The 27017-nt window shown below is 34.7% G+C and overlaps 1 protein-coding gene and 1 long non-coding RNA gene across 2 annotated transcripts in view; one reads left to right on the plus strand and one right to left on the minus strand.

Annotated features, from left to right (window-relative positions):
* The window catches only part of LOC143232327 (uncharacterized), a 54167-nt gene extending 33188 nt beyond the window's left edge, over positions 1–20979 (minus strand). Inside the window, exon 1 of the long non-coding RNA XR_013017497.1 lies at positions 20853–20979. This is a non-coding gene — a long non-coding RNA (uncharacterized LOC143232327). The remainder of the gene's footprint in view (positions 1–20852) is intronic.
* LOC143232326 (protein FAM43A-like) lies at positions 20191–25463 on the plus strand. Its single transcript, XM_076467600.1, has 2 exons — positions 20191–20462; positions 22057–25463. Exon 2 carries the CDS (start codon positions 22799–22801, stop codon positions 23738–23740), a length of 942 nt encoding a protein of 313 aa, XP_076323715.1. The 5' UTR covers positions 20191–20462; positions 22057–22798; the 3' UTR covers positions 23741–25463.
* The last annotated feature ends 1554 nt before the right edge of the window (positions 25464–27017 follow it).

Consider the following 27017-nt stretch of genomic DNA (forward strand, 5'->3'; position numbering starts at 1 on the left):
TAACATTGCTCTATATAATGACTTAAATGATGAGCGACAAAAGGTTTTATTGGGGTGTGATCTTTGATAAACGTAGACAACTGCTGGTCGACCCAACACATTCCTTCGCACATTCAGAACATGCGAACTTATAAACTGCAAAGAACTGTTTATTTAGGAAAATTATATCTTTAAAACGTGCTCTTACATATAGCCTGCAGTATAACTTTGCGCTTCAAAATAAACCTTAAAATGAAATTGCTTTTTCGTCTAAAAATATGTTTTAAAGCACATCTGATTATGTATAAGAATTATGGTACTTTAACTACTACTTAACATATATAGTCTGCTGCTGTATACAATAGTACTGTTATAACCAGTTTGTTGGGCAGGTTAAATCATAAAATGTAAGAGTGAACACTTTATTTACTCGATCAGAGGTTTCGGTAATAATGAATTTTAATAAAAGTTAATATGCATTAAAAGTAAAAGAAACATTTATTATTCATAATATGTTTGTTTGTTTTAGCGCAAATTGTTCTGAACTCTGTTGATTGTAGGGAATCGAATCTCTAATTTTAGCGTTATAAGTTCATAAACGTACCTCTGACCAACTGGGAAAGAGTGCCTAATCTAAATACTATCTGTTTCAATAAGATAAGTTTTACTTCATCGTTTTAATCAGATATTAATTACTTTTGCCTTTGTTTAATGAACTGTGGTGGCCTAATGGTTATAGTTATTAGACTGTGAATCCGAGGATTTAAAGTTTGTAGCCCATTTTCACGAAGCGCATTCTGCACTTTGAGGTGGTAGGTGAACTCTAACGGTAAAATCACGTTTTTCTATCATTTAAGTGTAGCCAGTAGGTGTCGAAGGATACTTTAACAGCTTCCTTCAACTCAAAATTAGGACTAATTACGGATAGCCCGTTGTGTCGCTCCGCGCAACATTTTTAAAACAAATTATTTGTTTAAACTAGAAGTCAATTTTTTTATTATATCTAACATAATAATGTTATAAGCTATATCTTTAAAACTTTAATTTAGATGTTTGTTTGCTAGAGGGAGCTAATCTTACATCATGAATAGAAATTTCATAAGAATTAAGGAATCAGTAGAATATGAAAACTTCCTATATTGCATAGAAAACTACACTGTATATAAATACCAGACTCAGCGAACTATCCAGTTTAGTGTCAGTTATTTAATTAGACAATAAGAATTAGTGTGTCTGATCAAGTTAGTATTATATATAGTAATAATAAGTTAGTACGTTAGTTAGCGGACGAATTCTGCAAGTAAATCTATAAGAAAGTTAGACGCATATTAGTCTTCGAATTTGTGTTGCAACTTTGTTTGTGAAGTTAGGCTTACCAATGAACGTAACTTCTAGTAAATTTTGCAAAAATAAATAAATTAATTCAATAATTTTACGTGGAGAGGACTTTCCGTTTTCTTTATTTTACTACGTTGTCCAAAAACAAAATCGCAACCGCCCAACGACAGAACACGTTACAAAAATAATTAACTTATGAACAGTAAAGTTTCTTTTCCTCTTTTTTTTCTGTATATAAGAAATAATTTGGTATTTTCTCATGTTTTATGTTTAATAATACTGTATACACCAAACAAATTGCGCTGACTCTGTATGTGAATGATTTTAAAATATTTCAAACAACATAACGAATTTTCATGCTGTTGGCTATTTTGACCACTGCTCTGTTTGTTATGTTCCAACAATATGACTGATGAGTTCTGGATTGAGTAAAACGCGTCGTAGACAATGGATACAGTAAATATAATGTCGTTGCAATACCATTTCTGTCCCCCCAGTAGGAAAGCGGTATGCTTACGAAGTTGTAGTGTTAAATCTGTTGTTTAATTCCTTGCACAATAAGTCTCCAAGAAGATTTAATCAATTAGCAGTGCCCTAAAAACAAACAAACACTCCTCTACTTCTTAAAAATCTATTAGAAAACAGATATAAAATGCAGTGTTAAAAATATAATAGGCCCAAAAGTAATGCCTAATAACCAGTGATTTTACTGAGTGTGGAAAAACACTGAAAATATTTTTTCAAAACAAGGACCTGGATTATGTAAATGCTTAGTCCATTATAAAGGTACTTTATGTCTATTACTTTAAATAAGACTAAAAAAAAAAGAACTTAAGAGGAGGAGTTCATTTATGGCTTCAAACAAACTAACGCCGTAGGTTTTTTTCCTTGTGCCATATAATCAATAATCTTGCAAACTACCCTTCGTAATTTTATTTCAAATATCAAACTCTGTGTTCACGTTTAAAATATATGTTTTTAAAGTAATGATAATATCATTTCTCATTGGCATCTTAATCTTCGGAAATTACAACAACTCCATTGGATCGATAGAAGCTTGTGGAAAGAAAGTGATGTAGGATTTCTGCATGTTCTCGCACTTGACTTAAGAACTGGTTTGATTCACGTAGTCTGGAGCTAGGTCATCCAAAGGACGTTGTTTCGTGTGCTACTTTTAAGGGTCAATAACATCTGGGAGAGCTGGTAACAACAAACATGAACTGAATGTTTCAGGAACTGCCACAGGGTCGGTACCCATAGCTGTCACAGGAAGGTGAGTATACATACATGAATCAATCCTAGTTAGTCTTTTCCTATTGGTGAGTTAGTTAATCCTGTAGTACCTTCTCCTCTTAATAAGTTAGTTAATCCTGTATTGCCTTCTCCTGTTGATGAATTAGTTAGTCCTGTATTGCCTTCTCCTGTTGATGAATTAGTTAGTCCTGTATTGCCTTCTCCTGTTAATGAGTTAGCTAGTCCTATATTGCCTTTTCCTGTTAATGAGTTAGCTAGTCCTATGTGGCCTTCTTCTGTTAATGAGTTAGCTAGCCCTATGTGGCCTTCTTCTGTTAATGAGTTAGCTAGTCCTATGTGGCCTTCTTCTGTTAATGAGTTAGCTAGTCTTATATGGCCTTCTCCTGTTAATGAGTTAGCTAGTCCTCTATGGCCTTCTCCTGTTAATGAGTTAGCTAGTCCTATATGGCCTTCTCCTGTTAATGAGTTAGCTAGTCCTATATGGCCTTCTTCTGTTAATGAGTTAGCTAGTCCTATATGGCCTTCTCCTGTTAATGAGTTAGCTAGTCCTATATGGCCTTCTTCTGTTAATGAGTTAGCTAGTCCTATATTGCCTTCTCCTGTTAATGAGTTAGCTAGTCCTATGTGGCCTTCTCCTGTTAATGAGTTAGCTAGTCCTCTATGGCCTTCTCCTGTTAATGAGTTAGCTAGTCCTCTATGGCCTTCTCCTGTTAATGAGTTAGCTAGTCCTATATGGCCTTCTTCTGTTAATGAGTTAGCTAGTCCTATATGGCCTTCTTCTGTTAATGAGTTAGCTAGTCCTATATGGCCTTCTTCTGTAAATAAGTTCCGTTCTTTTTGTGTTTTCTATCCTCCCTTTCCTTTAGTTCCACTTCATTGTTTGATTGTTTATATATTGTGTTTCTAATTAATACATTTTAACAACATGCCTTCTTCTTCATCATCATGCACATTACATCCTATACATTTCATTCACGAACAAACAAAAGATCATAGAACTCATCATGAACACCCTGGGCTTGGTCCTATCACAATAAACATAACACCGAAGCTGTTTCAGTGGAAACTGTTTTCATGCGAGGAAATTACATTTTTCTGATTTTTATTCTGTAAAAAGATATACACTAATACAACTAAATTACACTCTGACAGTTTCTGAATGGCATATTTTTATACTTATTTCTTTAAGTTAATCATAAGTATCACAAACAAAAGAAAGGATCAGCTGTAGAGCCCCACCTGTCACTTGTAGGTGGATGTGTATAAAAACTGATGTTTAGGTAATGTAAAAAAAAATTAAAATTTAAGCCACAGGATTGGATAAGGTCTGCAGATTACACATTCTTAATGTGGCATCATGACAACAGTATGGTAAAATAATTTGTTAATTGTTTAATTTGTATTAACTCACCAATCTAGTTTACACATGAAATTGAAGGAAATAATCATTTAACTTCTGTCGATGTTGTTCTAAACAATATATAAAGATTATGCTTTAAAATATTAGTTAATTATAAACTTTTGCTGTTGTGATGCCGACACCTCAGCACCCCGCTAGTACAACGGTATCTCTACGGATTTACAATGCTAAAATTAGGGATTCGATATCCCTCGGTGGGCTCAGCAGATAGCGCGATATGGCTTTTCTATAAGAAAACACACACCGACACCTCAAAAATAATGTCATATAAGAAGATACGAAAATTTTGCGAACCGTACTTATGTTTGCAGAACTTTGAAAATAAGTTTTCTCCAAGAAGTTTTGTTTATTTGTTTTGGATTTCGCACAAAGCTACTCAAGGGCTGTCTGCACTAGTCGTCCCTAATTTAGCAGTGTAAGACTAGAGGGAAGGCAGCTAGTCATCACCACCCACCGCCAACTCTTGGGCTACTCTTTTACCAACGAATAGTGGGATTCATCGAAACATTATAACGCCCCTACGACTGAAAGGGCGAGCATGTTTGGTGCAACCAGGTTTCGAACCCGCGACCCTCAGATTACGAGTCGATTACGCCTCAGATTACGCCTTAACCCACCTGGCCATACCGGGTCAATCTCCAAGAAGATTTAATCAATAAGTTGTTAGTAATCAAATACGCAGCGATTAAAATAGGAGTTAAACCAGATATTACAGATAAAACTTTTAATAAATTGAATAATGCTTAAATAGCAGTTAAAATTATTGTGTTCAAATCTGTCTATGAGAAAAACTCAAACAAGAACTTTATATTTCATGATTAAAAGGTTCAGTTGTATCCTATCTTTAAACTAATGAAAAAGAATAAACAAATGTTAGGGACACCAAAAATAAAACTGAGTTTTATCAAATATAATATGAATTCGGTTGTATTTGTGTCAGTCAAAGTAAAAAGAGCTTAAAAGACAGAGTGCAAGAACATAATAATTATGTAAGGAACAGCTATATCATAACATATGAAAGCAACAAGACACATATTTGCCAGACAAAAGTATAATTCTAAATATCACACTGTGACTATTATATATCCAAAAATATTGGATATAGTAAGACGTAGAAAATATGAATTACTATAAAGCAGAGATGAGGACCCAGCTAGTCATTGAATTGGTATATGTCGTGATCCATTGTAAAGGTTGGCCAAAAAGTTATGAGCATAACTGGGAAACTAATATCACATCACTTGTAACCAGTATATAAATATTGAAAACCTAGTCATGCTAGGTACTCCTAAATATTACTTAGAAGACTAGAAAACATCGAATCATGTACCGCTTTACATATATTGGTTTGTTTTGAATTTCGCGCAAAGCTACTCGAGGGCTGTCTGCGCTAGCCGTCCCTAATTTAGCAGTGTAAGACAAGAGGGAAGGCAGCTAGTCATCATCACCCACCGCCAGCTCTTGGGCTATTCTGTTACCAACGAATAGTGTGATTGACCATCACATTATTACGCTCCCACGGCTGAAAGGGCGAGCATGTTTTGTGTGACGGGGATTTGAACCCGCGACCCTCAGATTACGAGTCGAGTGCCTTAACCACATGGCCATGCCGGGCCCTGTTTTAAATAGAGGCTGTTGAGAGCTTCATTGAATATTTTTTAATTGTGTAAAGTAAAATGTTGTGTTTAAATTATTTATTTAATTTTAAGTTCAAATCATTCGTTTCCTCAAAAGGTTGCCTTTTTTAACTACTCGTACAATTTTACAGTAGCGGGCTGGCAGTTAGTCAGTAGACACTAAAACGACATTACACATAAGGGAAGGTTAATGTTGCAATTTCCTTTCTCATGACGTTAATAAAACGTGCGCATGTCATGAATCACGTGAAGAATTGTGCACCTCATAGGCTACAACATAACATCACAAACTTCAAAACAAAAAGTATTTGTTGTTGTTAGTCTTGATTTTATTCACTCTTGAAACAGAACTCTTTCTGGGACCTTGCGAAAATATATGTAGTAACTTACTGTTTTACTGTTAGTGTACATTTCCTTCTATTAACATTTAACTGTTGGCTAATTGATGTAACATGCATATCATCCTTTGCTACATTTCAACCGTTAACTCAACAATGAAAACAATATTCTGCTCGTTGGTATCAAACAGTGAACATAAAATTCAAATCAGTGCACGTCTTTCCGATTTCTATGTTCATTCTTTACTGAAAACACTAATATCATGGTCTTGTGTGAGAGTTCCTGGTTCTATAAGTTTTATAAATCACTAAAATGGATTTTCCTTTTGCAAAAAGTAGAAAAATTGTATACCAATATTACATGAGAAAAACCTTGCTTCAGTTGTAAACAAGAAATAATCCTCAATATCTTCGACTGTAATTAGGTCTTAAATCGATCACGAGATGGAGGTATGAACTAAAAGTATGTACTTGGAGAAAAAACAAATTCAGAGGTATTCTGTGAGCTGCTACGTCAAGGTTAGAAATGAACAAAGAAATGTTTTAAATGACTTGCATAAATACATATATATCTAAATTATACTTTACCAAATCTATACTTTGTCATTAGTATAGGATTTAAGTTTAGCTCCAAATGCGTTAACCAATATTTCTAACAGTTTAGATATTGAAATTACTTGTTGTATAGAAACTCTCCATCACGAATATCTCACATAGTTACCAATTCTTGCTGGAAGTAGCTCAGGATACCATATAAAAAAGAACAAAATATTAAAAGTGAATAATAAATCATAGTGTTTCATACATATTACCCGAGTTGAGTTTTATAGACCTTCGTATTTCAGTCACAACCATCTTGATCTCCTCTACCTTGGGTCGGTTGGTACTGTTTTAAGTCAAGAATTTTTATACGTTGGTATCCGACCAAGTACATAGTATAAAGTGGATTCGAACTTGCGGCCCTCATATTTGCGAGTCGAGCGCCCTAACACTAAGCTTACAGTTCGGACACCGTTACCTCCAACATACCAACAGGTCTTCCAGAGTCGGTGTTATTACAATCCCTTCAGCCTCGTGTGACCAAAATAGAGGTTTAATTAATATTTACTTCGAAATTAAGGAAGGCTGGGTGAGCTATCTGGTTGGCGTGCTTGAATTGGGAATCTCGTTGGATTGCTTCCCGTCGTTGTTAAAAAGCGCTGCGTACTTTAAGGCTGTGACGAGCAAATTCCACTAATTAGTCAGAAAAAGCGCAGCCGAAAGGTTGACAATCATGCTGTGGGGTTGATATTCTTATCTATCAGATTAAAATTTGGAAAGGCCCAGCTTTGTACAAAACGTCTAAAAACACGTGGGCACGGCGTGGCCAGGTAGTTAGAGCGCTCGACTCGTATTCTGAGAGTCGCAGATTCGAATCTCTGTCACACCAAACATGCTCACCCTCTCAGCCGTGGAGGTGTTATTGTGTCACGATCAATCCCCCTATTCAAAATAAACAATCTAAAAAGACGTAAATAAAATCATTTATGACACACCATTTATGTCAGTGACACAAGGCCCGGCATGGCCAAGCGTGTTATGATGTGCGACTCGTAATCTGAAGGTCGCGGGTTCAAATCCCGGTCGCGCCAAACATGTTTGCCCTTTCAGCCGTGGGGACTTTATAGTGTTACGGTCAATCCCACTATTCGTTGGTAAAAGAGTAGCCCAAGAGTTGGCGGTGGGTGGTGATGACTAGCTGCCTTCCCTCTAGTCTTACACTGCTAAATTAGGGACGGCTAGCACAGATAGCCCTCGGGTAGCTTTGTGCGAAATTCAAAAACAAAGAAACAGTAACACAATCTTTTATAATTCAGTTACATTGTGCAGCGAGGTGTCACAGGCATACACATTCTACTGGTAAAACGGTGAGTATCCTAACTTCTTATTTTCACGTTCAACAGCCGAAACTGGGCAGGATTTAAATAATAAATATATATATATATATTATGTGCAAAATAAAATAATCAATTGTACTGTCTTTAATTTGTACATGAAAAATTAAAGATCTTTGTTTCACAAAGTGTGACAGCTCCGAAAACATTACATCTTTAAAAGTTGTGATACAATTCAATTTTCGTCTGTTACTGGACGAGTGCGACATTGTGATTAGTGCGCCCAGGCTGTAAATCCACAAATTCGTAGATTCATGATACAAATATGTTCTCTGCATTCTGGAGCACGTCCCACTATTCGATCAGATAAAGACTAGCCAAGAGTTGGAGGTAGGTGGTGTTGACTAGCTATAGTCTCTCTAGTGTATCAATTAAAACTGCCGTCGGCCATACACAGATAACCATTTGTTTAGTTTTGCGAGAAATTCTGAAATAAGCAAATTATTTTGTAAATTTGAAGCATAAAACGAAACTCTAAGTCCAGTTGAACCATAAGTTCACGTCTTATTAAGAACGAAGCTTCATCATGAACTATCTAATCCCTTCCCACAACTGGTATCGGAACCCGATGAAAGCACACTTACACTTGGGCCACTGGGAAACTAGTTATACGGCCCCCGCTAGTACAGCGGTGAGTCAACGGATTTACAACACTAAAATCAGTCTTATGTGGCTTTGCTATAAAAAAACACATACACTAGTTATACTGGTAATGGTAATAGTTTTTAAGATATATTTTTGTCAGTATCGAAGAAGTAGATTTGAAATAAGTTATTTTACAAAAAATAAGACTGAAGCATCAAACTATTTTCTTAAAATGTACTAATTATTATAATCGGTTTATTTTTGCAACTGATCCATTTTTAGCAATTCGGAACACAGCTTCTAGAAAAGCAATATTTTAATATTATGTTAGAAACATCAGCTATACTGAAAGTTTGTTCTAGTATCATTCAGATATGTAAAATGTCAAAGCTGAATTTCCGACAGTTCTCCCAAATATAATAAGCTTCTAGAAAAAGATGACTAAAATATCAAAGCTAAATCAATTACATTAACGAAAAACGAATTACTAAGAACACCGTACATAAGAGAAAACTTGTGTTCATGTATGTATTTTTCGCAGTGTTTTTTTCTAGTGTTTTGTTATTTTGTTGGCACAGAGCTACACAATAAAATATATACGCTGTTTCTATCTCAGAGATCGAACCTCAAATTTTAGCATTAGAAGAGTCACCCAAAATGCCGAAATTGAAAAAAAAAAAAAGAATATACTTACCTGACTTAAGTCGGTAGTCTCTACGTGGAGATACATTCATGATAGTAGAAAAAGATAAAAATGTTTGGTAGGTCATACTAAACAAGAAAGAATTAACACTGTTGTTGGAAGAAAGTGAGATAACATTTGGACTTGTTTTCTGAGACCTCAGTACAAAAGTCGAAACGAGACTTCTTTTTTTTCGACAGGAGATTGCAGTCCATTAAATTTATCAAACCTACTATGTTCACTCTGCTTAAAGTTCCACAGCACTAACTACAGTGCTTGGTTTTAATGGGGGTCAAATCGGGCTTTATATTTTTATTCAAATCCAACATACATTTTACTATCATTAACACAGTAAAATTAATATGAAAACCGAAATGATTACGAATAAATTTACTTAAAACATTTACTGCTCTATAAATCTTAGTTACTTTAATTAATAACTAATGTTTTGCCAAAACACACTACTTGATCAGTATCACATTTTCCGTGTATAGAAAACTAAACTATATTACACAATTCATCTACGTGATACAACATTTCGTGTCACCGTATGTTGTACACCGGTCCTTAGTATGTCCAAAGAAAGTAAAATGAGGACAGAAAGTACACACTCACTATTTCTGTAACTTCATGACCTTCAAAGAACTTTTTGATTTATATTTAAAAAACTGCTTGAATTATCTTACAAATAGAAACATCAAACCTAGAAACTCGTACAACACATTGTTAGACCATTCTTAGTACGTGGAACAATAAACCATAGAGATAAGAATCTAGCAGTGAAAGCAATTTCAGCGATACTGATTCCTCAGATCACTAAGTCTGGTTCTCTACTGAAGTTTAAAATTATGTTTTATATTTTGTATATTTAAAAACGACTACTTAATAAAAACTTGGAGAAATTATATAAGGTCACAGATATATCATTTCAAGGCACACTGACTAAAACGTCCAGATCAGAGATACCACGTAGTTCAAATATATCTGTCCCTAACTTATTTGATCGGTTTCTTTCCAGCCCAAAGACGTATAATGGTCTATCTGCGAGCTGTCCAACGCGGGAAATCTAACCCTGGATTTTATCGTTCTCAGCCTGTAAACTTATTTCTAACCCACCGGAGGACTCCTAATTTAGAACTGCTAAAAGGATGAGGGCACTAGTCGCCTATTTAAGTATTCATAACCGAGTAACGAGATTAACTGTCAAATCTGTAAGACATCCATAACTATGGAAGGTGTTTAGCGGAATATCGCGAGCTCGAACCTTGGATCTTCCAGTCCACAGCGCGGTGTGCTAAATAAAACCATTATACCAGGCTTAGCCTATTAAATATACTTATTCGTGGTAACATCTACACGAAACGTCTGAATAAAGATATTGCTTGATACATTTTGTATGTACAATCATAACTGTAGTTTAATTAATCACTTTTGTCCATCTAATAATAGATATGTTCGTATTTGAATGGATATAAAATTATCCATCATGCTATAATACAGTTTTGACTAATGTGGACGGAGTTATTTAACTTGTACATCATATTATTCTACACTTTTTGTATTATTTAAACACAGCACAATAATTTTCAAATCCAAGTCTACCTGGTCAAAAACTTACTTGTTTCATGATCAGTTCTTCCTTGGTTTAAGATGGTTTCAGTCAAATCTGTAAACCTACATGCAACATTTGCAGACTCATATGATAAATTATCATGACAAATACTTCGTCTTGCTTGTTTACAATTATGTCAAGTTGGTCTATCAATATAAATGACAATACATGTATTGAAAGAAATAACTCAACTTTATAAAGTTGGAATATATGTTTGATATTAAAATTGCTGAGTGGGAAATTATTCATTTTTTGTAAATTTGTTTATCGTGAAGAATTTTCAAAAACAGACTTTCAGTTTAACCTGTTTAAACTATTAAGTTTTTTATTTAATTTGCAGTTAATAAATTCCAATACAACTTATACAGGTCGTATAATCTACAGTAAATAAATTCGTATTAATAAAATAGTTGCCAATAAAAAACGAACTTTAACCTGCAAAACTACTTTTCTCTTTGTCAGAACTTTTATTTATTTTGTACTTAAACGAAAGTCAAACAGTTACAATATTTTACAGAAACTGATATTATAATATTTTACGTTCAAGTTATTTTAATTTCATTTCTCACACTTTATTTCTGTATATTTAAAGTGTTTAATTTTGAAGAACCATGAATAATATCAGTAAATATATTAGTTATTAGTTCAACAAAAATAACTACAAATAATATATTTGTTTAAGCTCACATGTATGATAACTGTTTTTCAAATTCGATTACTTATATGTTCACAGTATTGAGATAACATCACATTAAGTCCGTCGATGATACAGCGGTAAGTCTACGGACTTACAATACTAAAATCATGGGTTCGATTCCCCTCGGTAAACTCATCAGATAGGCCGATGTGGCTTTGCTATAAACAAAACACACATCGTATTAAACTTAGGAAAACAAACCATTTGGCAAATGATCATTCACCCTTAGAACAACAACAGTGACCATGAATTCAAACTACATGCAGTCTTCCGTAACCAAATACCCATTAATTAATCGATATTAATTTGAAACAGTTAGCGCACTCTAAATTAGCCTTGCAAATAAGGGAAATTATCCCCATATTATTTATTATATTTCTCAGCCCTATCGCGAGTCTCTCACTGACAAAAGTCAGTAACGATTTTTTGATAGTGTGGTTATTTATAAGTTTTCTCCAGATACCCTTTTGGCTTCAAATTACTTCAAACTATTTCAAGCCAAATATAAGAATAATGTAATTAGTAGAGCATTAAAACAAACTCCCAGATAATCTGCATTTCAAAATCATCAAATAGTCTTATTAAATAACTTCTAAAAGTAAATCTTTATGGAACCCAGATGGAAATATCCACGTCAGTTAAATCTGTGTGCCGAACCTAACTAAGATACCAAACATAGATTAAACATAGAGTTAATTATAGCTTAAATTTGAAAAAGAACCAACAATGTCAGAAGTCTAGCTGACCGCAGAAGATTTACTAAGTAATTTATAAAACATTAATTACATTAACATTGAATAAGCATGTCCTGTGAATTTTTAATGTCTCCAACTATAACATCTAGAAGCTACAAATAATTCAAAATTCTATTTCACCTACAGTCAGACCCGGCATGACCAGGTGGTTAAAGCACTGGACTCGAAATTAGTTAGTTCGAATCCCTCTCATATAAAACATGCCCACCCTTTCAACCGTGGGGGCATTATAATGTGACGGTTAATCCCACTGTTCGTTGGTAAAAGAGTGGCCCAAGAGTTTGCGGTGGGTGGTGATGACTAGCTGCCTTCCTTCTAACCTTACACTGCTAAATTAGGGACGGCTACCGCAGATAGCCCTCGTGTAGCTTTGCGCGAAATTAAAACAAACAAACACCTACAGTCACATAGTTTATCCAGACGTTGTCACGTAGAGTCCGCCAATATTCCGTTACTTCCTTTAAGAAAAATTTGAACATAAGAATGAACTGAAAACTAATCTCAATAAGTTTATTAAACACAATAATCAAATAAAACGGGAGTTTCGTAACCAAAATTAAAATGGCGAAGAAGAGGCGAAACTGTTGTAGTTCTTTTTCTGTTTATGTAGTTCGCTCATTAAGCATTACACACACATATTTATTGCTTTCCTTCACAATAAGAACAAATGTTTTACTTTATGTCGAACATTATGCACCCATAGCAACAGGTCATTAAAATTTCACTTCACCCCTGCCTACTTTTAACTTGAAAATGTCCAGAAAAATGTTGACACTTTATCTATCGCCAATATTTGATCAGCAATAAAAAAATGTTGATGCAAGCATTCTTCTTCTCAGTGTATAAATATAAAGAGGGAAATTCAGTGTGCATCCGCTTTCAAAGTTTTATTGACAAAAGTTTGAAACCTACTTCAATATGGCTTTCAAAATAACCTAAGGGAAGTAGCTCCGAAAAAGTAAGCGTGTCAAGTGTAGTGGCGGACGCTGAACTGAAAAACTTGGAAAAAACAAGAAGCTAACAACCCCAGTAAACAGATTCTTTACTTACGTCTTATGTTTCGCAAACGTTTCGATATATTAAGCAATAATATATCATTTATTGTTATTTTCATTAACAGCATTGGTTACACTATGTATTATAATGAATGTCATCATCTTTTCTTTTGTTTACTGTTAATTATTATTCTCTTATTATAACGTTTGTTTTACATTGTCATCTTAATATATGCATTTAGGACTAACTTAGATCTCCTAAGATATCTAAACCTTGTAAGGTATTATTGGGATTACGGCCAAAAGTATCGATAACAGCAAAGGCACCAAACTAATTAAACAATGCTTTCTTATCCATTTAAGAAGATACTTTAGAAACGTATACTTTGTTAGCTAACTGATTCCCAGCTATAACGTCTCTCATAAATAAAATATAACCACTTTTGTTTCCTGTCGCACGATCGACATCAAACATATCCCTAATGATGTGAATTATGTTAGGGTCACATAATTTGATTACATATATGTATCTCTATTTGGATGCAGAAACAAAGTATACAACAGATAAATTTAGTTATGTGCATCATTCATTTAGTTTTAACAATTACCAATTTACAAAAAGCACACGAAGTAGAAATGGGGAAGACGGTGGAACTTTCAGGTTGCAATGTTTCAAAAACCACCTTTTAAGTGTTGTAATGTCAACCCACCAATTCATACCTTGTTTCCTTACATTTTGGTGTTCCCATTTCTACTTCCAAAGTTTTATATTTAAAAATATTTCACACTTGTTAACATACTGATCCTAGCGCTAACGGCATGTAGCAATTATTTCAATTTATGTCTACCTAGCTGAGGCAGTTATCTAGTAATTTTTATTTCAAATAATAATGTTTGAAAGTTTGCCACATCACCTGAAACGAAAAATAACTCAATTAATAGAAATATTATTCTCTCCTTCTCAGACTTCGTTTGGCATAGGTCAGATACATGCTAAAGTTTTATGATGTAAAACAAACGGATTAGTACTGTGTTCGGGCCGGCATGGCCAGATGGTTAAGGCACTCGACTCGTAATTTGAAAGTCGTTGGTTCGATCCCCGTAAGACCAAACGTGCTCGCCCTTTCAGCCGTGGGGGCGTTATAATGTGACAGTCAAACTCACTATTCGTTGGTAAACGAGTAGCCCAAGAGTTGGCGGTGGGTGGTGTTGACTAGCTGCCTTCCCTCTAGTCTTACGCTGCTAAAGTAGGGACGGCTAGCGCAGATAGCCCTCGTGTAGTTTTGCGCGATAATCAAAACAAACCAAACTACTATTTGTCAAGAAGATTTAACTATTTTAACACAAAACAAAAGTCCCAATGGAAAACATGTAATTCTGTAAATATGACCTGACTTACTAGTAGTTCACCTGTGCATGAGACGTTTCAGTTAGATAATAGGTAAAATACCAAACAGTAGCCTATTAGTGCGCCTGAATACTTGATTTAAATCTTTATAAGCCATACAAATATCTAAATTTAGAAAGCATATTTAAAACGGTACATTTATCAATAGCACTCTGAAGAGGAAAACCAAAACGATCTTAATGAACTGCAAATAGAAAAAAATGTTCTAAAGTAACCTCAGGTGTACTACTTCTGTTGCTTTCCAAGTTTCAGGTCAGTATGTCATTGGTCGGGCGCTGCCCCAGCCTTGTTTGGATAACTGAATGCGAGAGGGTAACTATTTAACGAACACACACCAGTAGAGGACGCATCACCACACCTAGCTCGTGACTGACATTAGGCGTTATAATTGAATGAAAACCAAGATAATGTACCAGTAGCACGATCTCGACTTTTTTAACTTACAACATATTGCAGTGTCATAAAAACATTCTTTTTTTCTCTTTAATATTATGTGCTAACTGTCTTGTAACAGTCGGCATGAAACTTAAGAAGTTGGATGTGAAATTTTGTTTAAGTTTTGTGATTTTGGATTCAGCATTAAATACCAACATTGCTAGTAGATTTTTCCTGCTTTTAGCATAACAAAACAGTGTTTTCTCAAAAGTTTTACAAGTGTTTAGCTATTTCATTCAGAGCACGTCTGATACAACTAAAAAAAGGTATTATCCGTAAACTTATGTCTGATATATTATAAACCTCTTTAATAAAGAGAACCGAAATGGCCAGGTGGTTAAGGCACTCTAATCGTAATCTGAGGATCGCGGGTTTGAATCCCCGTCGTACCAAACATGCTCGCCCTTTCAGCCGTGGGAGCGTTATAATGTGACGGTCAATCCCACTATTCGTTGGCAAAAGAGTAGCCCAAGAGTTGGCGATGGGTGATGATGACTGGCTCCCTTCCCTCTAGTCTGACACTGCTAAATTAGGGACGGCTGGCCCAGATATCCCTCGTGTAGCTTTGCGCGAAATTTAAAACGGACCAATCTTTCATAAAGACATAAATAATTTGAAAGATTACATTTAGCTTATAATTTTTAGGAACATAATGTTCCTTATCTGGAAATTTATGTGTTGATCCTAAGTTAACTTGGAAAAGTAGATACCATCAAATTAATGTGATTTGTTTTTTTTGTTTCTTATCTGAAAATTAAGTTTTTTGGACCTAAGTTAATTTTAAAGAGTAAATTAAGAATATGTACTGGAAAGCTTTGGGTTACTTATTTAAAAAACTGATGTTTTGAATGTACGTTAACTTGAAATAGTATATTTACAGTTTCGGACCTAAATCTTCTTCTGAGATAGAGACATAAATAAAGGCAAGGAAAATCTAATGCGTTTACATTATTAACCACGCATTAGATCCTCACTTTCGTCTTTTGCGTTATAATATTAAGCAAAACATAACAATGATATCGTCCACTCTGACTGCGTTACCCCTGTTGTATATCATTTATACTGTTATTCTATGTTCGAAATATGGGCAGATTCACAACTTGACGCAAGTGTTTTTATATTTATCAGGTCAATACTACTCAAGAAATTTTCGTTTATTTGTTTGAAATTAAGCACAAAGCTACACGGTGCCCATCACAGGTCTAGAAATCTTGTTTCTAGTGTTGTAAGTCTGCAGACATACAGATGTGCCACTCGGGGCACCTAAAATGTATCCATTGAGTTGTTTGTTTGTTTTGAATTTCGCACAAAGCTACTCGAGGGCTACCTGTGCTAGCCGTCCCTAATTTAGCAGTGTAAGACTAGAGGGAAGGCAGCTAGTCATCACCACCCACCGCCATCTCTTGAGCTACTCCTTTAACAACGAATAGTGGGATTGACCGTCACGCTGAAAGGGCGAGCATGTTTGGCGCGACTGGGATGTGAACCCACGACCCTCAGATTACGAGTCGCACGCCTTAACACGCTTGGCCATGCCGGGCCCCATTGCGTGGAAAGAATAAGTTTGTATTTAACTTCCTATAACTTATCTTTTGAATAATTTTGGAGTTAAAATGTATAAGCATCATGATAATAAAAATAAGGAGATTTATATATTTATTATAATAATATCTGATTGATGTTAAAGTTCACCCCACTTATTTAGAGTCGTGATTTTATATATATATAAACTAGACTAGTTAGCGGCTCCTGGTTTTTCATTCAAGGCCCCCAGTGTCTCAGCAATATATCTGAAGGTTTATAACGCTAAAAACTGGGTTGAAACCAAGGTTTTGCTCACTAGTGGCACAGCGATATGCCTGTGGACTTAAAACGTTAGACACCGACTTTCGATACCTAAATCGAGTCTGGAACTGGTGCAACAAGTGGAGAGTGGTTTTATGTCCATCAAAAAAGGAAGCAATCACTTTTTATGGAAAATTAAAATAGAAAATTTCTGGAATAAGTTAACATCTCACTCTGCAATACGCCTATCACATTCTTTGGTATCACTTTCGACTCAAGATTAACATGGCAAACACATGTTAACAACATACACTTATCCATTAAAAAACGCATTTCACATTTGATGACCACAGCTAGCAAACACTCAAACTGCTCACCAGAGACCATCATCCAAATATACAAGGCTTACATCAGTTCGTTTATAGAATATGAATGTCATATCACATACAACGTCTAACAACACACTACAAAAAATCCAAATATAACAAAATAAAATATTAAGAGCAGCTAACCGACTACCATCGTACACACCTGTAAACTATGTACACAAAATCAGCAACCTACTCACCCTTAGTAACAGGCTCACAGAAATATCATACAAATATTACTTAAAAACAAAACATAGAAATCAACTAACTGCATCACTATGTAAATTATCCAGTGCACCTACAAAATACATTTCACCATATAACATATTTCAACAATCACAAATCATTCAACAAAATACATAATCACAGATAAGGTGAATAGTGAATAAATGTTTATATTTGCATGTATTTCCTTTCAGATCCGGGCACAGGACAGGTAAAGCGTTCGGCGCTTCTCCTGTGAAAGTGGGTTTTTTCGGGACACTCCCGTTCCCCTACATCCAAATCTCAGGCATTGGATCGATTCCAGCCAAGAAAACACTAATGCCGAGCCCTAAATCGGGTCGTTTTACTTTGATATCTGCTCCGGCCTGACTCACTTCTCCGGTGCCGCCTTTGTCTCGCTCCCCCCTTTCTCACCCGTCATTTTATAATGCCCCACTGTACTTCATCACCTTAAATAAGTAATAGTTAAATAGAGGCAAATTTCCAAGCACAGTTAAATAATCTTTAATGTGAGAGAAACCACAATGTTTCTGATCACCCATATTGGGGTGAGAATTCTTCAGACTTCACTCTCTCTAAACTAAATCCCTGTCAAGTTTCTTTTGCGTTCGATGCCTGTAGTGGGCAAAGCACAAACAGCCCATAGTGCAGCTTAATGTTTACCTATAAATCACACCTTTTCTTTTTAGTTATATATTGATATTGATTTACTGCACATGAATTTATTTTGCTGTAATAAATTTCCTACTTTATTACTGCAATTATTTGTAAAATGTATTAAAAAAATATCAAATATAATTATTATAGAAACCTCTATGTGACTAAATTACAGTTCATTATTAATAACATGAATGCACTGTAAAGGGTGACGAGTTAACTTTCTACGTTATCACGTTTCTCAGTATCTGGTTGTTTATTCAATAACTTGACTTTATCAAGTACCAATAATTGGTCTAAGAGAAATTTTTGGTAAAATAACTACTTAACTAACGATCCGTGAGCGACGTTTTATTAAAAGCACGTGTTATCAGAACCAAACCGTTATGCAGTGTCTTTGTTAATAAAATAATCGCATTCGTGTTACTTATGACGTGTTAACTTAGCGTTCTAGTAGATGTTGCGAAACCGATAGAATGAGATTGACACAAAGTCTGAAGTGACGAAACAATATATCAGTACTCGAAAAAAACGACGCTACGCTTAACTCTATTATCCAACTTGATAACACAAGTTGTCATGACTAATACATTTAAGGTGTACCCAATTTGCATAACACAGAAAATGATTTATCCGTGTAGATTTTGCTATTGAGACATCTTGTTGTCTCTACGTATATGTGTACATATGAGTATGCGTATGAGACATCTTTATGATTAGTAATGTTAACTACACTGCATCAAGTGTTGTTGTAAACTTTATTAGAAGAAGGCATGAAACGCCACAGATTGCTTAAAGGGAAAATTCTATCCTTATTGAATAACACACGTTGGCTTTCAGAAGCTAATTTCTTTATTTTACTATACACATAGGTATGTACGTGTCTAACCAGGCTTGGCCAGGTGGTTAGGGCACTCAACTCGTAATTTGAGGGTCGCGGATTTGAATTCCTGTCACACCAGGAGACGTTATAATGTGACGGTCAGTTCCACTATTTGCTGGTAAAAGAATAGCCCAAGAGTTGGCGGTTGGTGGCGATGACTAGCTGCCTTCCCTCTAGTCTTACACTGCTAAATTAGGGACGGCTAGTGCAGATAGCCCACAAGCAGCTTTGCGCGAAATTCAAAACAAACAAACAGACATTCCTAGTGTCCACTTTAGATGTAAACTTATACACGAGAATGGACTAAGACAAGTTGTTTCTTGAAGTTCTCGTTTATTTTTTGTGTTGTTATTAACACCTGACTAAGGTGCTATTATTGAAAAAATCACTACCAACTGTACCGATCGTTCAAATCTGTAATCTCTTTCTCTGATCTAACTGAAAACATGTGATTTCCAGTGTATCTATATACAAAACATTCTTTTCAGTTATTTTTAACGTTGTAAATGCAAGATTTTTTTCAAATCGGTTTAATCTAATATAGGATGTATCATTTAACTACTAATTATTTTTAACCCTACATATGTTACGACACTAACGCAGCAGGGGGTAATATTTTCTTGTGGGCTCTACTTTACTTGTCTTTTTCTTACAATCACATGCATACACTATTGTTGTATATAGCAAATGATGTTTAGGTTTTGTGCATCGTGCTACAATCACGTACGTACATTATTGATGTAATGACAGATGATATTTTTCTTCCAAACATCTTCATCGCGCACAGTTTCTTACTGAGTAACAGTTTAGTTTGAAGACTGCTCCAAGAAAACAAAGAGTTGAAAGCTTGCTCAACAAATATTGAACATGGAAATAAAAATACGAATGAGTTATTATTTCATCTGTTATTTAAAAACATTGTAGAGTATTTTATTTTTTTTAATTAATAATTTATTTCATTTTTATAAAGACTTTTCGGTGGGTCCTGGGACAATTACCCCAACTTACCTTAACTATTCCGACGTACGTATATTCCGACGTGAAATAGATTAAGCAACCCTTAACCAGATAAATAATTCTTCCCATTCCAAAACCTTAAAAGAAATATCGCCCTTTTCTCAGAATGAAAGAAAAACCACCGGAAGTCTGCGCCATTTTGCGACGTCACATAAAACCAGACGGACTCGGTATGGAAGAGAATGTTCGGATTGTTTGCATTGAAAAAAATCTACTTCCAGAATCCTACAACGAAACATTTCATTCTAATGTGGTTAGAGAAATGCTTAGAGTTCTTCCGCTTTTACATGAAAAATCAGAAAGACCACGTGTGCTAATACATCGAAACGTCTAGTTTAACCCACTTCCAACACACACATAAACGGTGTTCCTGTTCTTCCGTATGAACTACAGTACTCCAAGTGTGAGTTCTAATCAACAGTTTAACCGACACGCTGCTTTGTAATTGTATCAGGCAGGTAATTTTTATAGAACTGTACGTGTGTGTGTGCATTTGTCTAATTTAAATGGTTTAAGTACACTTAGTGTATGTATTAATGTGTGTGTATATATATATGTGTGTGTGTATATATATATGTGTGTGTGTGTGTGTGTATATATATATGTGTGTGTGTGTGAGGATTACCATACTTTCCGCTTCGTAAGAGTTGCATACTATGTTTTTAAATGCGCTTCTCTACGTCACATAAAAACAAATCCTCGGTAGTTTAAGACAAGTGGATTGACTTTCCTAAGGAAATCAGAACTATAATAAATGTTTTATAAAAAAAATAAATCCATTTAGAGATAGAGATTTAATCGTAATAATTTATTCTCCAGACAAAATTAAACACATTAAAAAGACTTACCTACGATTATATAGATAACAGGCAAAAGATAAACATAACAATGTTTCTCACTACGTTGAGATCGTTCCCTTGACAACCACTTAACACTCTATTGCAACACTGTCCAACTTAGAAAGATTAGGCTGAAACTACATAGCCTTAGTGCTAATAATTTACAGGAAAAGGCAGAGTGAAAAGCTGAGTCATTATAATATATGAGGTATATAAATCAAATGCAAACTTCGAATCACTTCGAGGGACCGATGATTTCTCACCATCACATATACATGCGTACAAAGTATGTAACATTTGAGAAGCACCGGAAAAACTAAAAAGGCCCTTTCAGTTAAACAACAGTATAAATACACCTCAGAATTGTTCCTATGTGTATCTGTGTGTGCGTGTTATAGGTACAGATATCACGTCGACTTTGATTTTCATGTTACCAGTAACTTTTGTAACAAGCGCTTAACAAGAAATAATAGCCAGTATAATAAAACCATAGAAATGATATATCACTGTATTCAAGCTTCCAGTTCGACTTGGAGGGTAGAAACGTCGAAGTGTCTTGAATTAAGTTTTCCTGGATAGAATTAACTTGTTTAACAAACCCTGGTATTACTTGAGAATGTTTAAAGCTAGGATGAAACATGTGACCTAGCAAGATTCAATATGCAGGCATGAAGGAAAAAAAAAGTGAGCCTTATCGATTTCGCAGTTAGATATGGGTGAAGTTTCTTACATTACTTCTTCACAAACAACAAACAAAAGCCAGAACCACACACACAACAACAATATAAACGCAATATCTCCACTTCACTATGCACGATATGCTCTTATAAAAGTTCAAGGGCATCTATAGATTATTAATAGTAATTTCTGCCCAGAGTTTTGTCTCTTTAATCGTATTTATATTTCGTTTGAATGTAGCAACAAGCCACATGTCTGTATATCACCCACCCACCCCGAGGCATAGCAGGATTTATAAAGCGACGGGGATTTGAGCTCGCGACCCTCAGATTACGAGTTGGGCGCCCTAACCACCTGGCCATGTTGGGCCAAAACTTATATAGTTCATATAACATGAATATACATAACGATAACAGCAAAATCAGACACTTACACGTTTTATTTTGAAGTTACTTATTATACACTATATTTTACGAGATGTCTGAACCCTACACATTGCAGACAAGTGATTTAAACTTTTTTTTTCCCTCCTTAGGCATAGAAAAAAGGCCTTGGACAATGAAAAGTAATAAATAATGAACGACAAATTATGCTAAGGTCATACTTAAATTTGCTTCATCTTGTCTGTGATATATGATATACACTTCATACCCTGTAGAGGAAGTGAAGATACACCGGTATTTTATTTTGTGGACTTCAGTAACAACACCTAGCAGCAGACGGCTTCCTCAGCCAATGGGACGCGCGAATGTTTCTGTGACGTCAGTAGACAGTGTAGACAGGTAGTAGTCGAGTTAGTTCACAGTATCAGGTAGGACGTGATACGGTGTTTGCGCTTAAATGGTGAATTATTTTAGTATTTTAAGATATTTTATGTTAAGCTTAGAGTTATCAGAAGGTAACGCCAAGTTTTTACATTTTAATGTTGTAGCACTGGCAAAGTAAACTTGATCCTTGTTCTTGTAAAGTTCTTCCGAAAAATACCTACCAGGTGGTTCTGCCTCCGCGCGTTCGTCTGTAGAAAGAGTCCTCAAAGCGTGGCAAGTTTAGGTGTAGCAGCATAGGAGGGATTTCTGAACCCTGCGGCTACGTTTAAAGGAAGCCAAGCAAGGAACGACGTTGGGTACCCTTTCTTGAAGCCATTGAACTGACCTTATTCAGTCATAGTTTGTGTACAAGAGAACTAAGTAGTAAGCGTAGAAATTTGATCATAAGTTCGTTGTTCTCTTTTGGTGGTGATTATGAGTTAGAAGAGTGTAGGAAAGAGACACAAAGTAATGGCTCTTCCAAACAAACCGTTTTCTCCTTCAAATATGAAACGAAAATTAAAGTTCTGGAACAAAAAATCTGTGCTAATAACTGAATATGATCCCACATATAAAGTGATTTACCTCGGAAACGTCCTCACACAGTGGGCCAAAGGAGAGAGTTGTGTAGATAAACCGCTGGCGACTTTGTGGAAAAATTATTGTTCTAATGTTAAACATGAAATCACTATGAAAGTTACAGTGTGTAATTCAGGTATCAAAGCAGTGACAAAGGAGCACGGGCTGACAGAGTACTGGGCCAACAGAATAACGTTCTGTACCCACCATCCTCAGTATCCACGGGTATTTTGCTGGGTGTATCGGCACGAGGGCCGACGAATGAAGCAGGAACTACGCTGTCACGCTGTTCTGTGTGGTAAAGAGGAGAAAGCTCAAACAATGGCAGTTCGGCTGAACCAGAAACTCTCGGCAGCACTTCAAGAATTTCGACGTGAAAAAATCAGTCGACAGAAGGCGAGACTCTCGTTGGCTAACTCTATCGTCGAACATCCAAGTCTTCCAAGGCGGAAACAACTGCTAATTACGGGAACTGTAAATTTTAGACCTCCGATGGAACGTTCTAGGAGTGCTCCCAAATTAACGTCCATCGACGAAATTGAAGAAGAGCTGGACGAAGATGACGACGATTTCGAGGATATGGAAGAATATCTAAATGGATCGATGGTGTCAGAACAAGAATCGTCATCTGACATTATACCAGATGATATGGACTCACTTTCTGATCAGTATGTTGTTCTCGGTAGAGAGAACGATTCTCTGGATTCAGACTCTGTAGAAGAATTACCCAATCCTCGCCTTCTTAAACCGCTCAATTCCATAGATGAAGAAACTGACAATATATCCGATGAGTCTGGTTATTCAGAAGAGAAAGAATATATTTCAAGAATGTAACCCATGTGTTCTACTTCCAGGTCTTAGACAATTTTTCTAGGGAAAAAAAATATCAAAATTTAAAATCATGTTTAATTAAATGAATATGTAAATATATGTAAAATTTCATCACAGAACCGGATAAATAATTGTGTTATTTGTCTCAGCTTATGTTCTTGCGAACATTCGCAGGTATGTATGAGTTTTCAAATAGTTATTTTTAAGGCAGTTCTTGGCTTATTTTATTCATTGCGCCATCATATGTCGAGGTAGTTATTTCAGCTTTAGAACAAGTCTTACAAACTTAAAAAGCAAATTTTATGCAAGACTAAGGCGTCAATATAAAATGGAAGCGACATCTAGAAAGTGTCCTTTTTTGTAAACCCAACACACACAGTTTTAGTATTTGTAAAATGTACCTTTTAACTATTACTAAGCACTAAAATAATCTGTTTTTTATTTTATAAGTTTCTAAGATAAATTAACTTCGCAAGTATTTTTTTCCGAATCTCAAACTTTCTCCAATTTCCACTAAGTATACATATATATATAAAGAGAGAACATAGTAAACAAATGCCTGATTTAAGTTTTTCTTGGGTTTTTTCAACTTGATTAACTTGTTAAATATAAAGTTCAATACGTGGGAGATCAACCACGTGAAATATTAAGAGCAAAATTATATACCTACAAAATAAACATTTAATTTGTACTTTAAGTATATTATTTTTTCATTATCGCTCATGTTACAAAACTTAGATTTAACAAGGTGTTCTAAAATTGTCATCAGCTCAAAAGTTCCAGTCTTTACCGATAGGTTTAATATTAATTATTACAGTTACTTTCGAGCCTTACTTTCGAACACGAGATAATACTACTACTGTTACTAAAACTATAAAAAAAGGTCATCGCTACATAAAAAAAACAAATTTCACGCAGAAAACTATTGTAAGTCCAAGTAACGTTTACAGAAATAATATTTGTGCACATAGTTTACTTAATTTATTTGAAATATATTTAGTCACCAAATGAAAATATTATGGTTGTGTTTTTATATGTTCGTAAGTTTTAAGATTTTTTTTTCGAATGAGTGATGTAAATCGGGTTATAGTAGGAATCGTACGTCAATGTTTAACGATTATTGTTGCATTTCTGACACAAAGTTGCTTGATACCTCCACTATTAAAGTCACTATTACTTATTAGACAATGATTACTGCTATGACACGAAAAATGTCTTATTTATATTTAAGGTTTACCTGAGGTGATTTATCAGCGTAATTAATTATTTCCTGTTGGTTTAATTTAAAAAAATAAACTAAATATTTAAGTTTGAGATTAGCTGTGACAGAACTAAAAAGTTAACAGCACTTTTTAAAACTTTTGTGTGCAAAGTTCCCCACATTTTTTTTTTTTTTTTTTTTTTTACAATTTCAAAATTTTCCAATGTTGAGAAATTATTTATGTAATTTATGTGATTAGCTTACGTAGAATTTGACTCTTTCTAAATAAATACAACACACGTGGGAAAGCAAAACATAATTTAATAGCTTTAATATTATATTTATTCACTAAGTCTCAGTTTTATGCTTTAATTAACACTTGTATAATTGCCTGAAGGTAATATAAGGGATATTTTTATCATTGTGGATAATATTGTAATGCTTCGAAAAAAACAAACTGCTGTAATCTCGACTGTAGTGTTGTATTATATTGTTTAAGTGTAAATATAAACGTTGATATTTCAATTGTGAAGATTCTGATTATTAATTTAATCTTAAAATAATTCGTTATCATTACTAGTAAATGCTTAGTTCCCCAAACTTGTGGCTTTTATTATAACGTCTAGATACGTCTAAGTACATAATAAAAAGCACCCATCGAGTCCACTCTTCATAAAAAAATAAAAACAAAACACTAACGATCAAAATATCCTAATTTTTAGCAGAAGCAATCGAACCCCTCATGCATGGCCGTTTTTTCAACAAAATATTATAAGAATTTACACTAACAGCATAATCCATATCACCAGGAAAACTACTCAATAATTTTATAACTGTAACAAAAAATACATAAAATAATATTGTCTAAGAACAATTCCTCATCTACAAGTCTGGAAATGAAACTTAATTCACCTTATATTCAAGTTAACAATTTCAACTTTTTCATTGAAAGAAGTGAGAAAATCATTTACTAAAAGCGAACTAAGAACAATTAATTAAATAACAACTTCCCTAATGCTTTCCTGAATGACTTCTAACAATAAATATTTAAAACATTGCTAACAATAACACTTGGACTAATAAGCTTATATATTCTTGAATCTTTCCTTCAAATCCCAACAGAAATTTTTGTTCACAATGTTCTTACCATAACGAATTTTTATTTAGTATTATTTTTCTCTTAGTTTTTCTTATAGCAAAGCCACATCGGGCTATCTGCTGAGCCCACCGAGGGGAATCGAACCGCTGATTTTAGCGTTGTAAATCCGTAGACATACCGCTGTACTAGCGGGAGACTATTTTTCTCTTACATGTCTGTAGATAGCTCAGCACTCACAGTTTTAGGAGAGAATTGCATACTTTTATAAACTATAATTTATTTTTTAAATAAAAAGTTTAATTCGCTTATAAAAGAAAGTTTTCTGTTTAGGTGTAAAGTTTAGCTACCCAGTTTCTCTCTTTCAGCTATTCTGCAGCTATAGGAAGTCTCCTTTTCTAAATTCAAGGAAGTGGGTTTCAGGTATCCACAACTGATTTCAATGGAAATATAACGTCGTTGTTATTGGTGTTCAAACATACTTTGTATTAAGTTTCATTTTCAACCATATTCTGGTTAAGCATGGTTGAGCAGTATCAAGAAAAAATTCTAAATTAACATTCTCGAGATGCTAGGATCTTTCACGAACTCAGATATAATCAATCAAATCTTCAACTTAATACAAAGAAAATAATCAATTTTTCCTTAGATGAAAATGTTCCATAAGTCAAAACCCATTTCTCTTTGGCACCATAAGCTATCTGCTGTGCGCATTTGAGTTGGACTGTTCTAGAAAGTTCCAGTAACATTTCCTTTATTTCAGGAAACACAACCTAAACATTCTTCATATTTGTTTTTACCTGTAATGATGTTACTTTTTCAGTGAACTTTCACTTCGAACAATTAAAATTACTCCTCCAACTGCTTCATTATCACAGATTCTATGAAACAAATACATTAAATCTTTCTAAACGATCTCGTACTTCTTATCCTTGTCGGGTTTTTGACCTTATAGACCAGGGAGGTCAGGTTAGCTTGAACAT

The sequence above is a fragment of the Tachypleus tridentatus genome, chromosome 11, assembly GCF_004210375.1.
Source record: "Tachypleus tridentatus isolate NWPU-2018 chromosome 11, ASM421037v1, whole genome shotgun sequence".
In the NCBI taxonomy this organism is placed as follows: domain Eukaryota; kingdom Metazoa; phylum Arthropoda; class Merostomata; order Xiphosura; family Limulidae; genus Tachypleus; species Tachypleus tridentatus.

Bases quoted from the DNA above. Each gene is read 5' to 3' on its own strand.
- LOC143232326 (XM_076467600.1), top strand. From the start codon at position 22,799: ATGGCTCTTCCAAACAAACCGTTTTCTCCTTCAAATATGAAACGAAAA.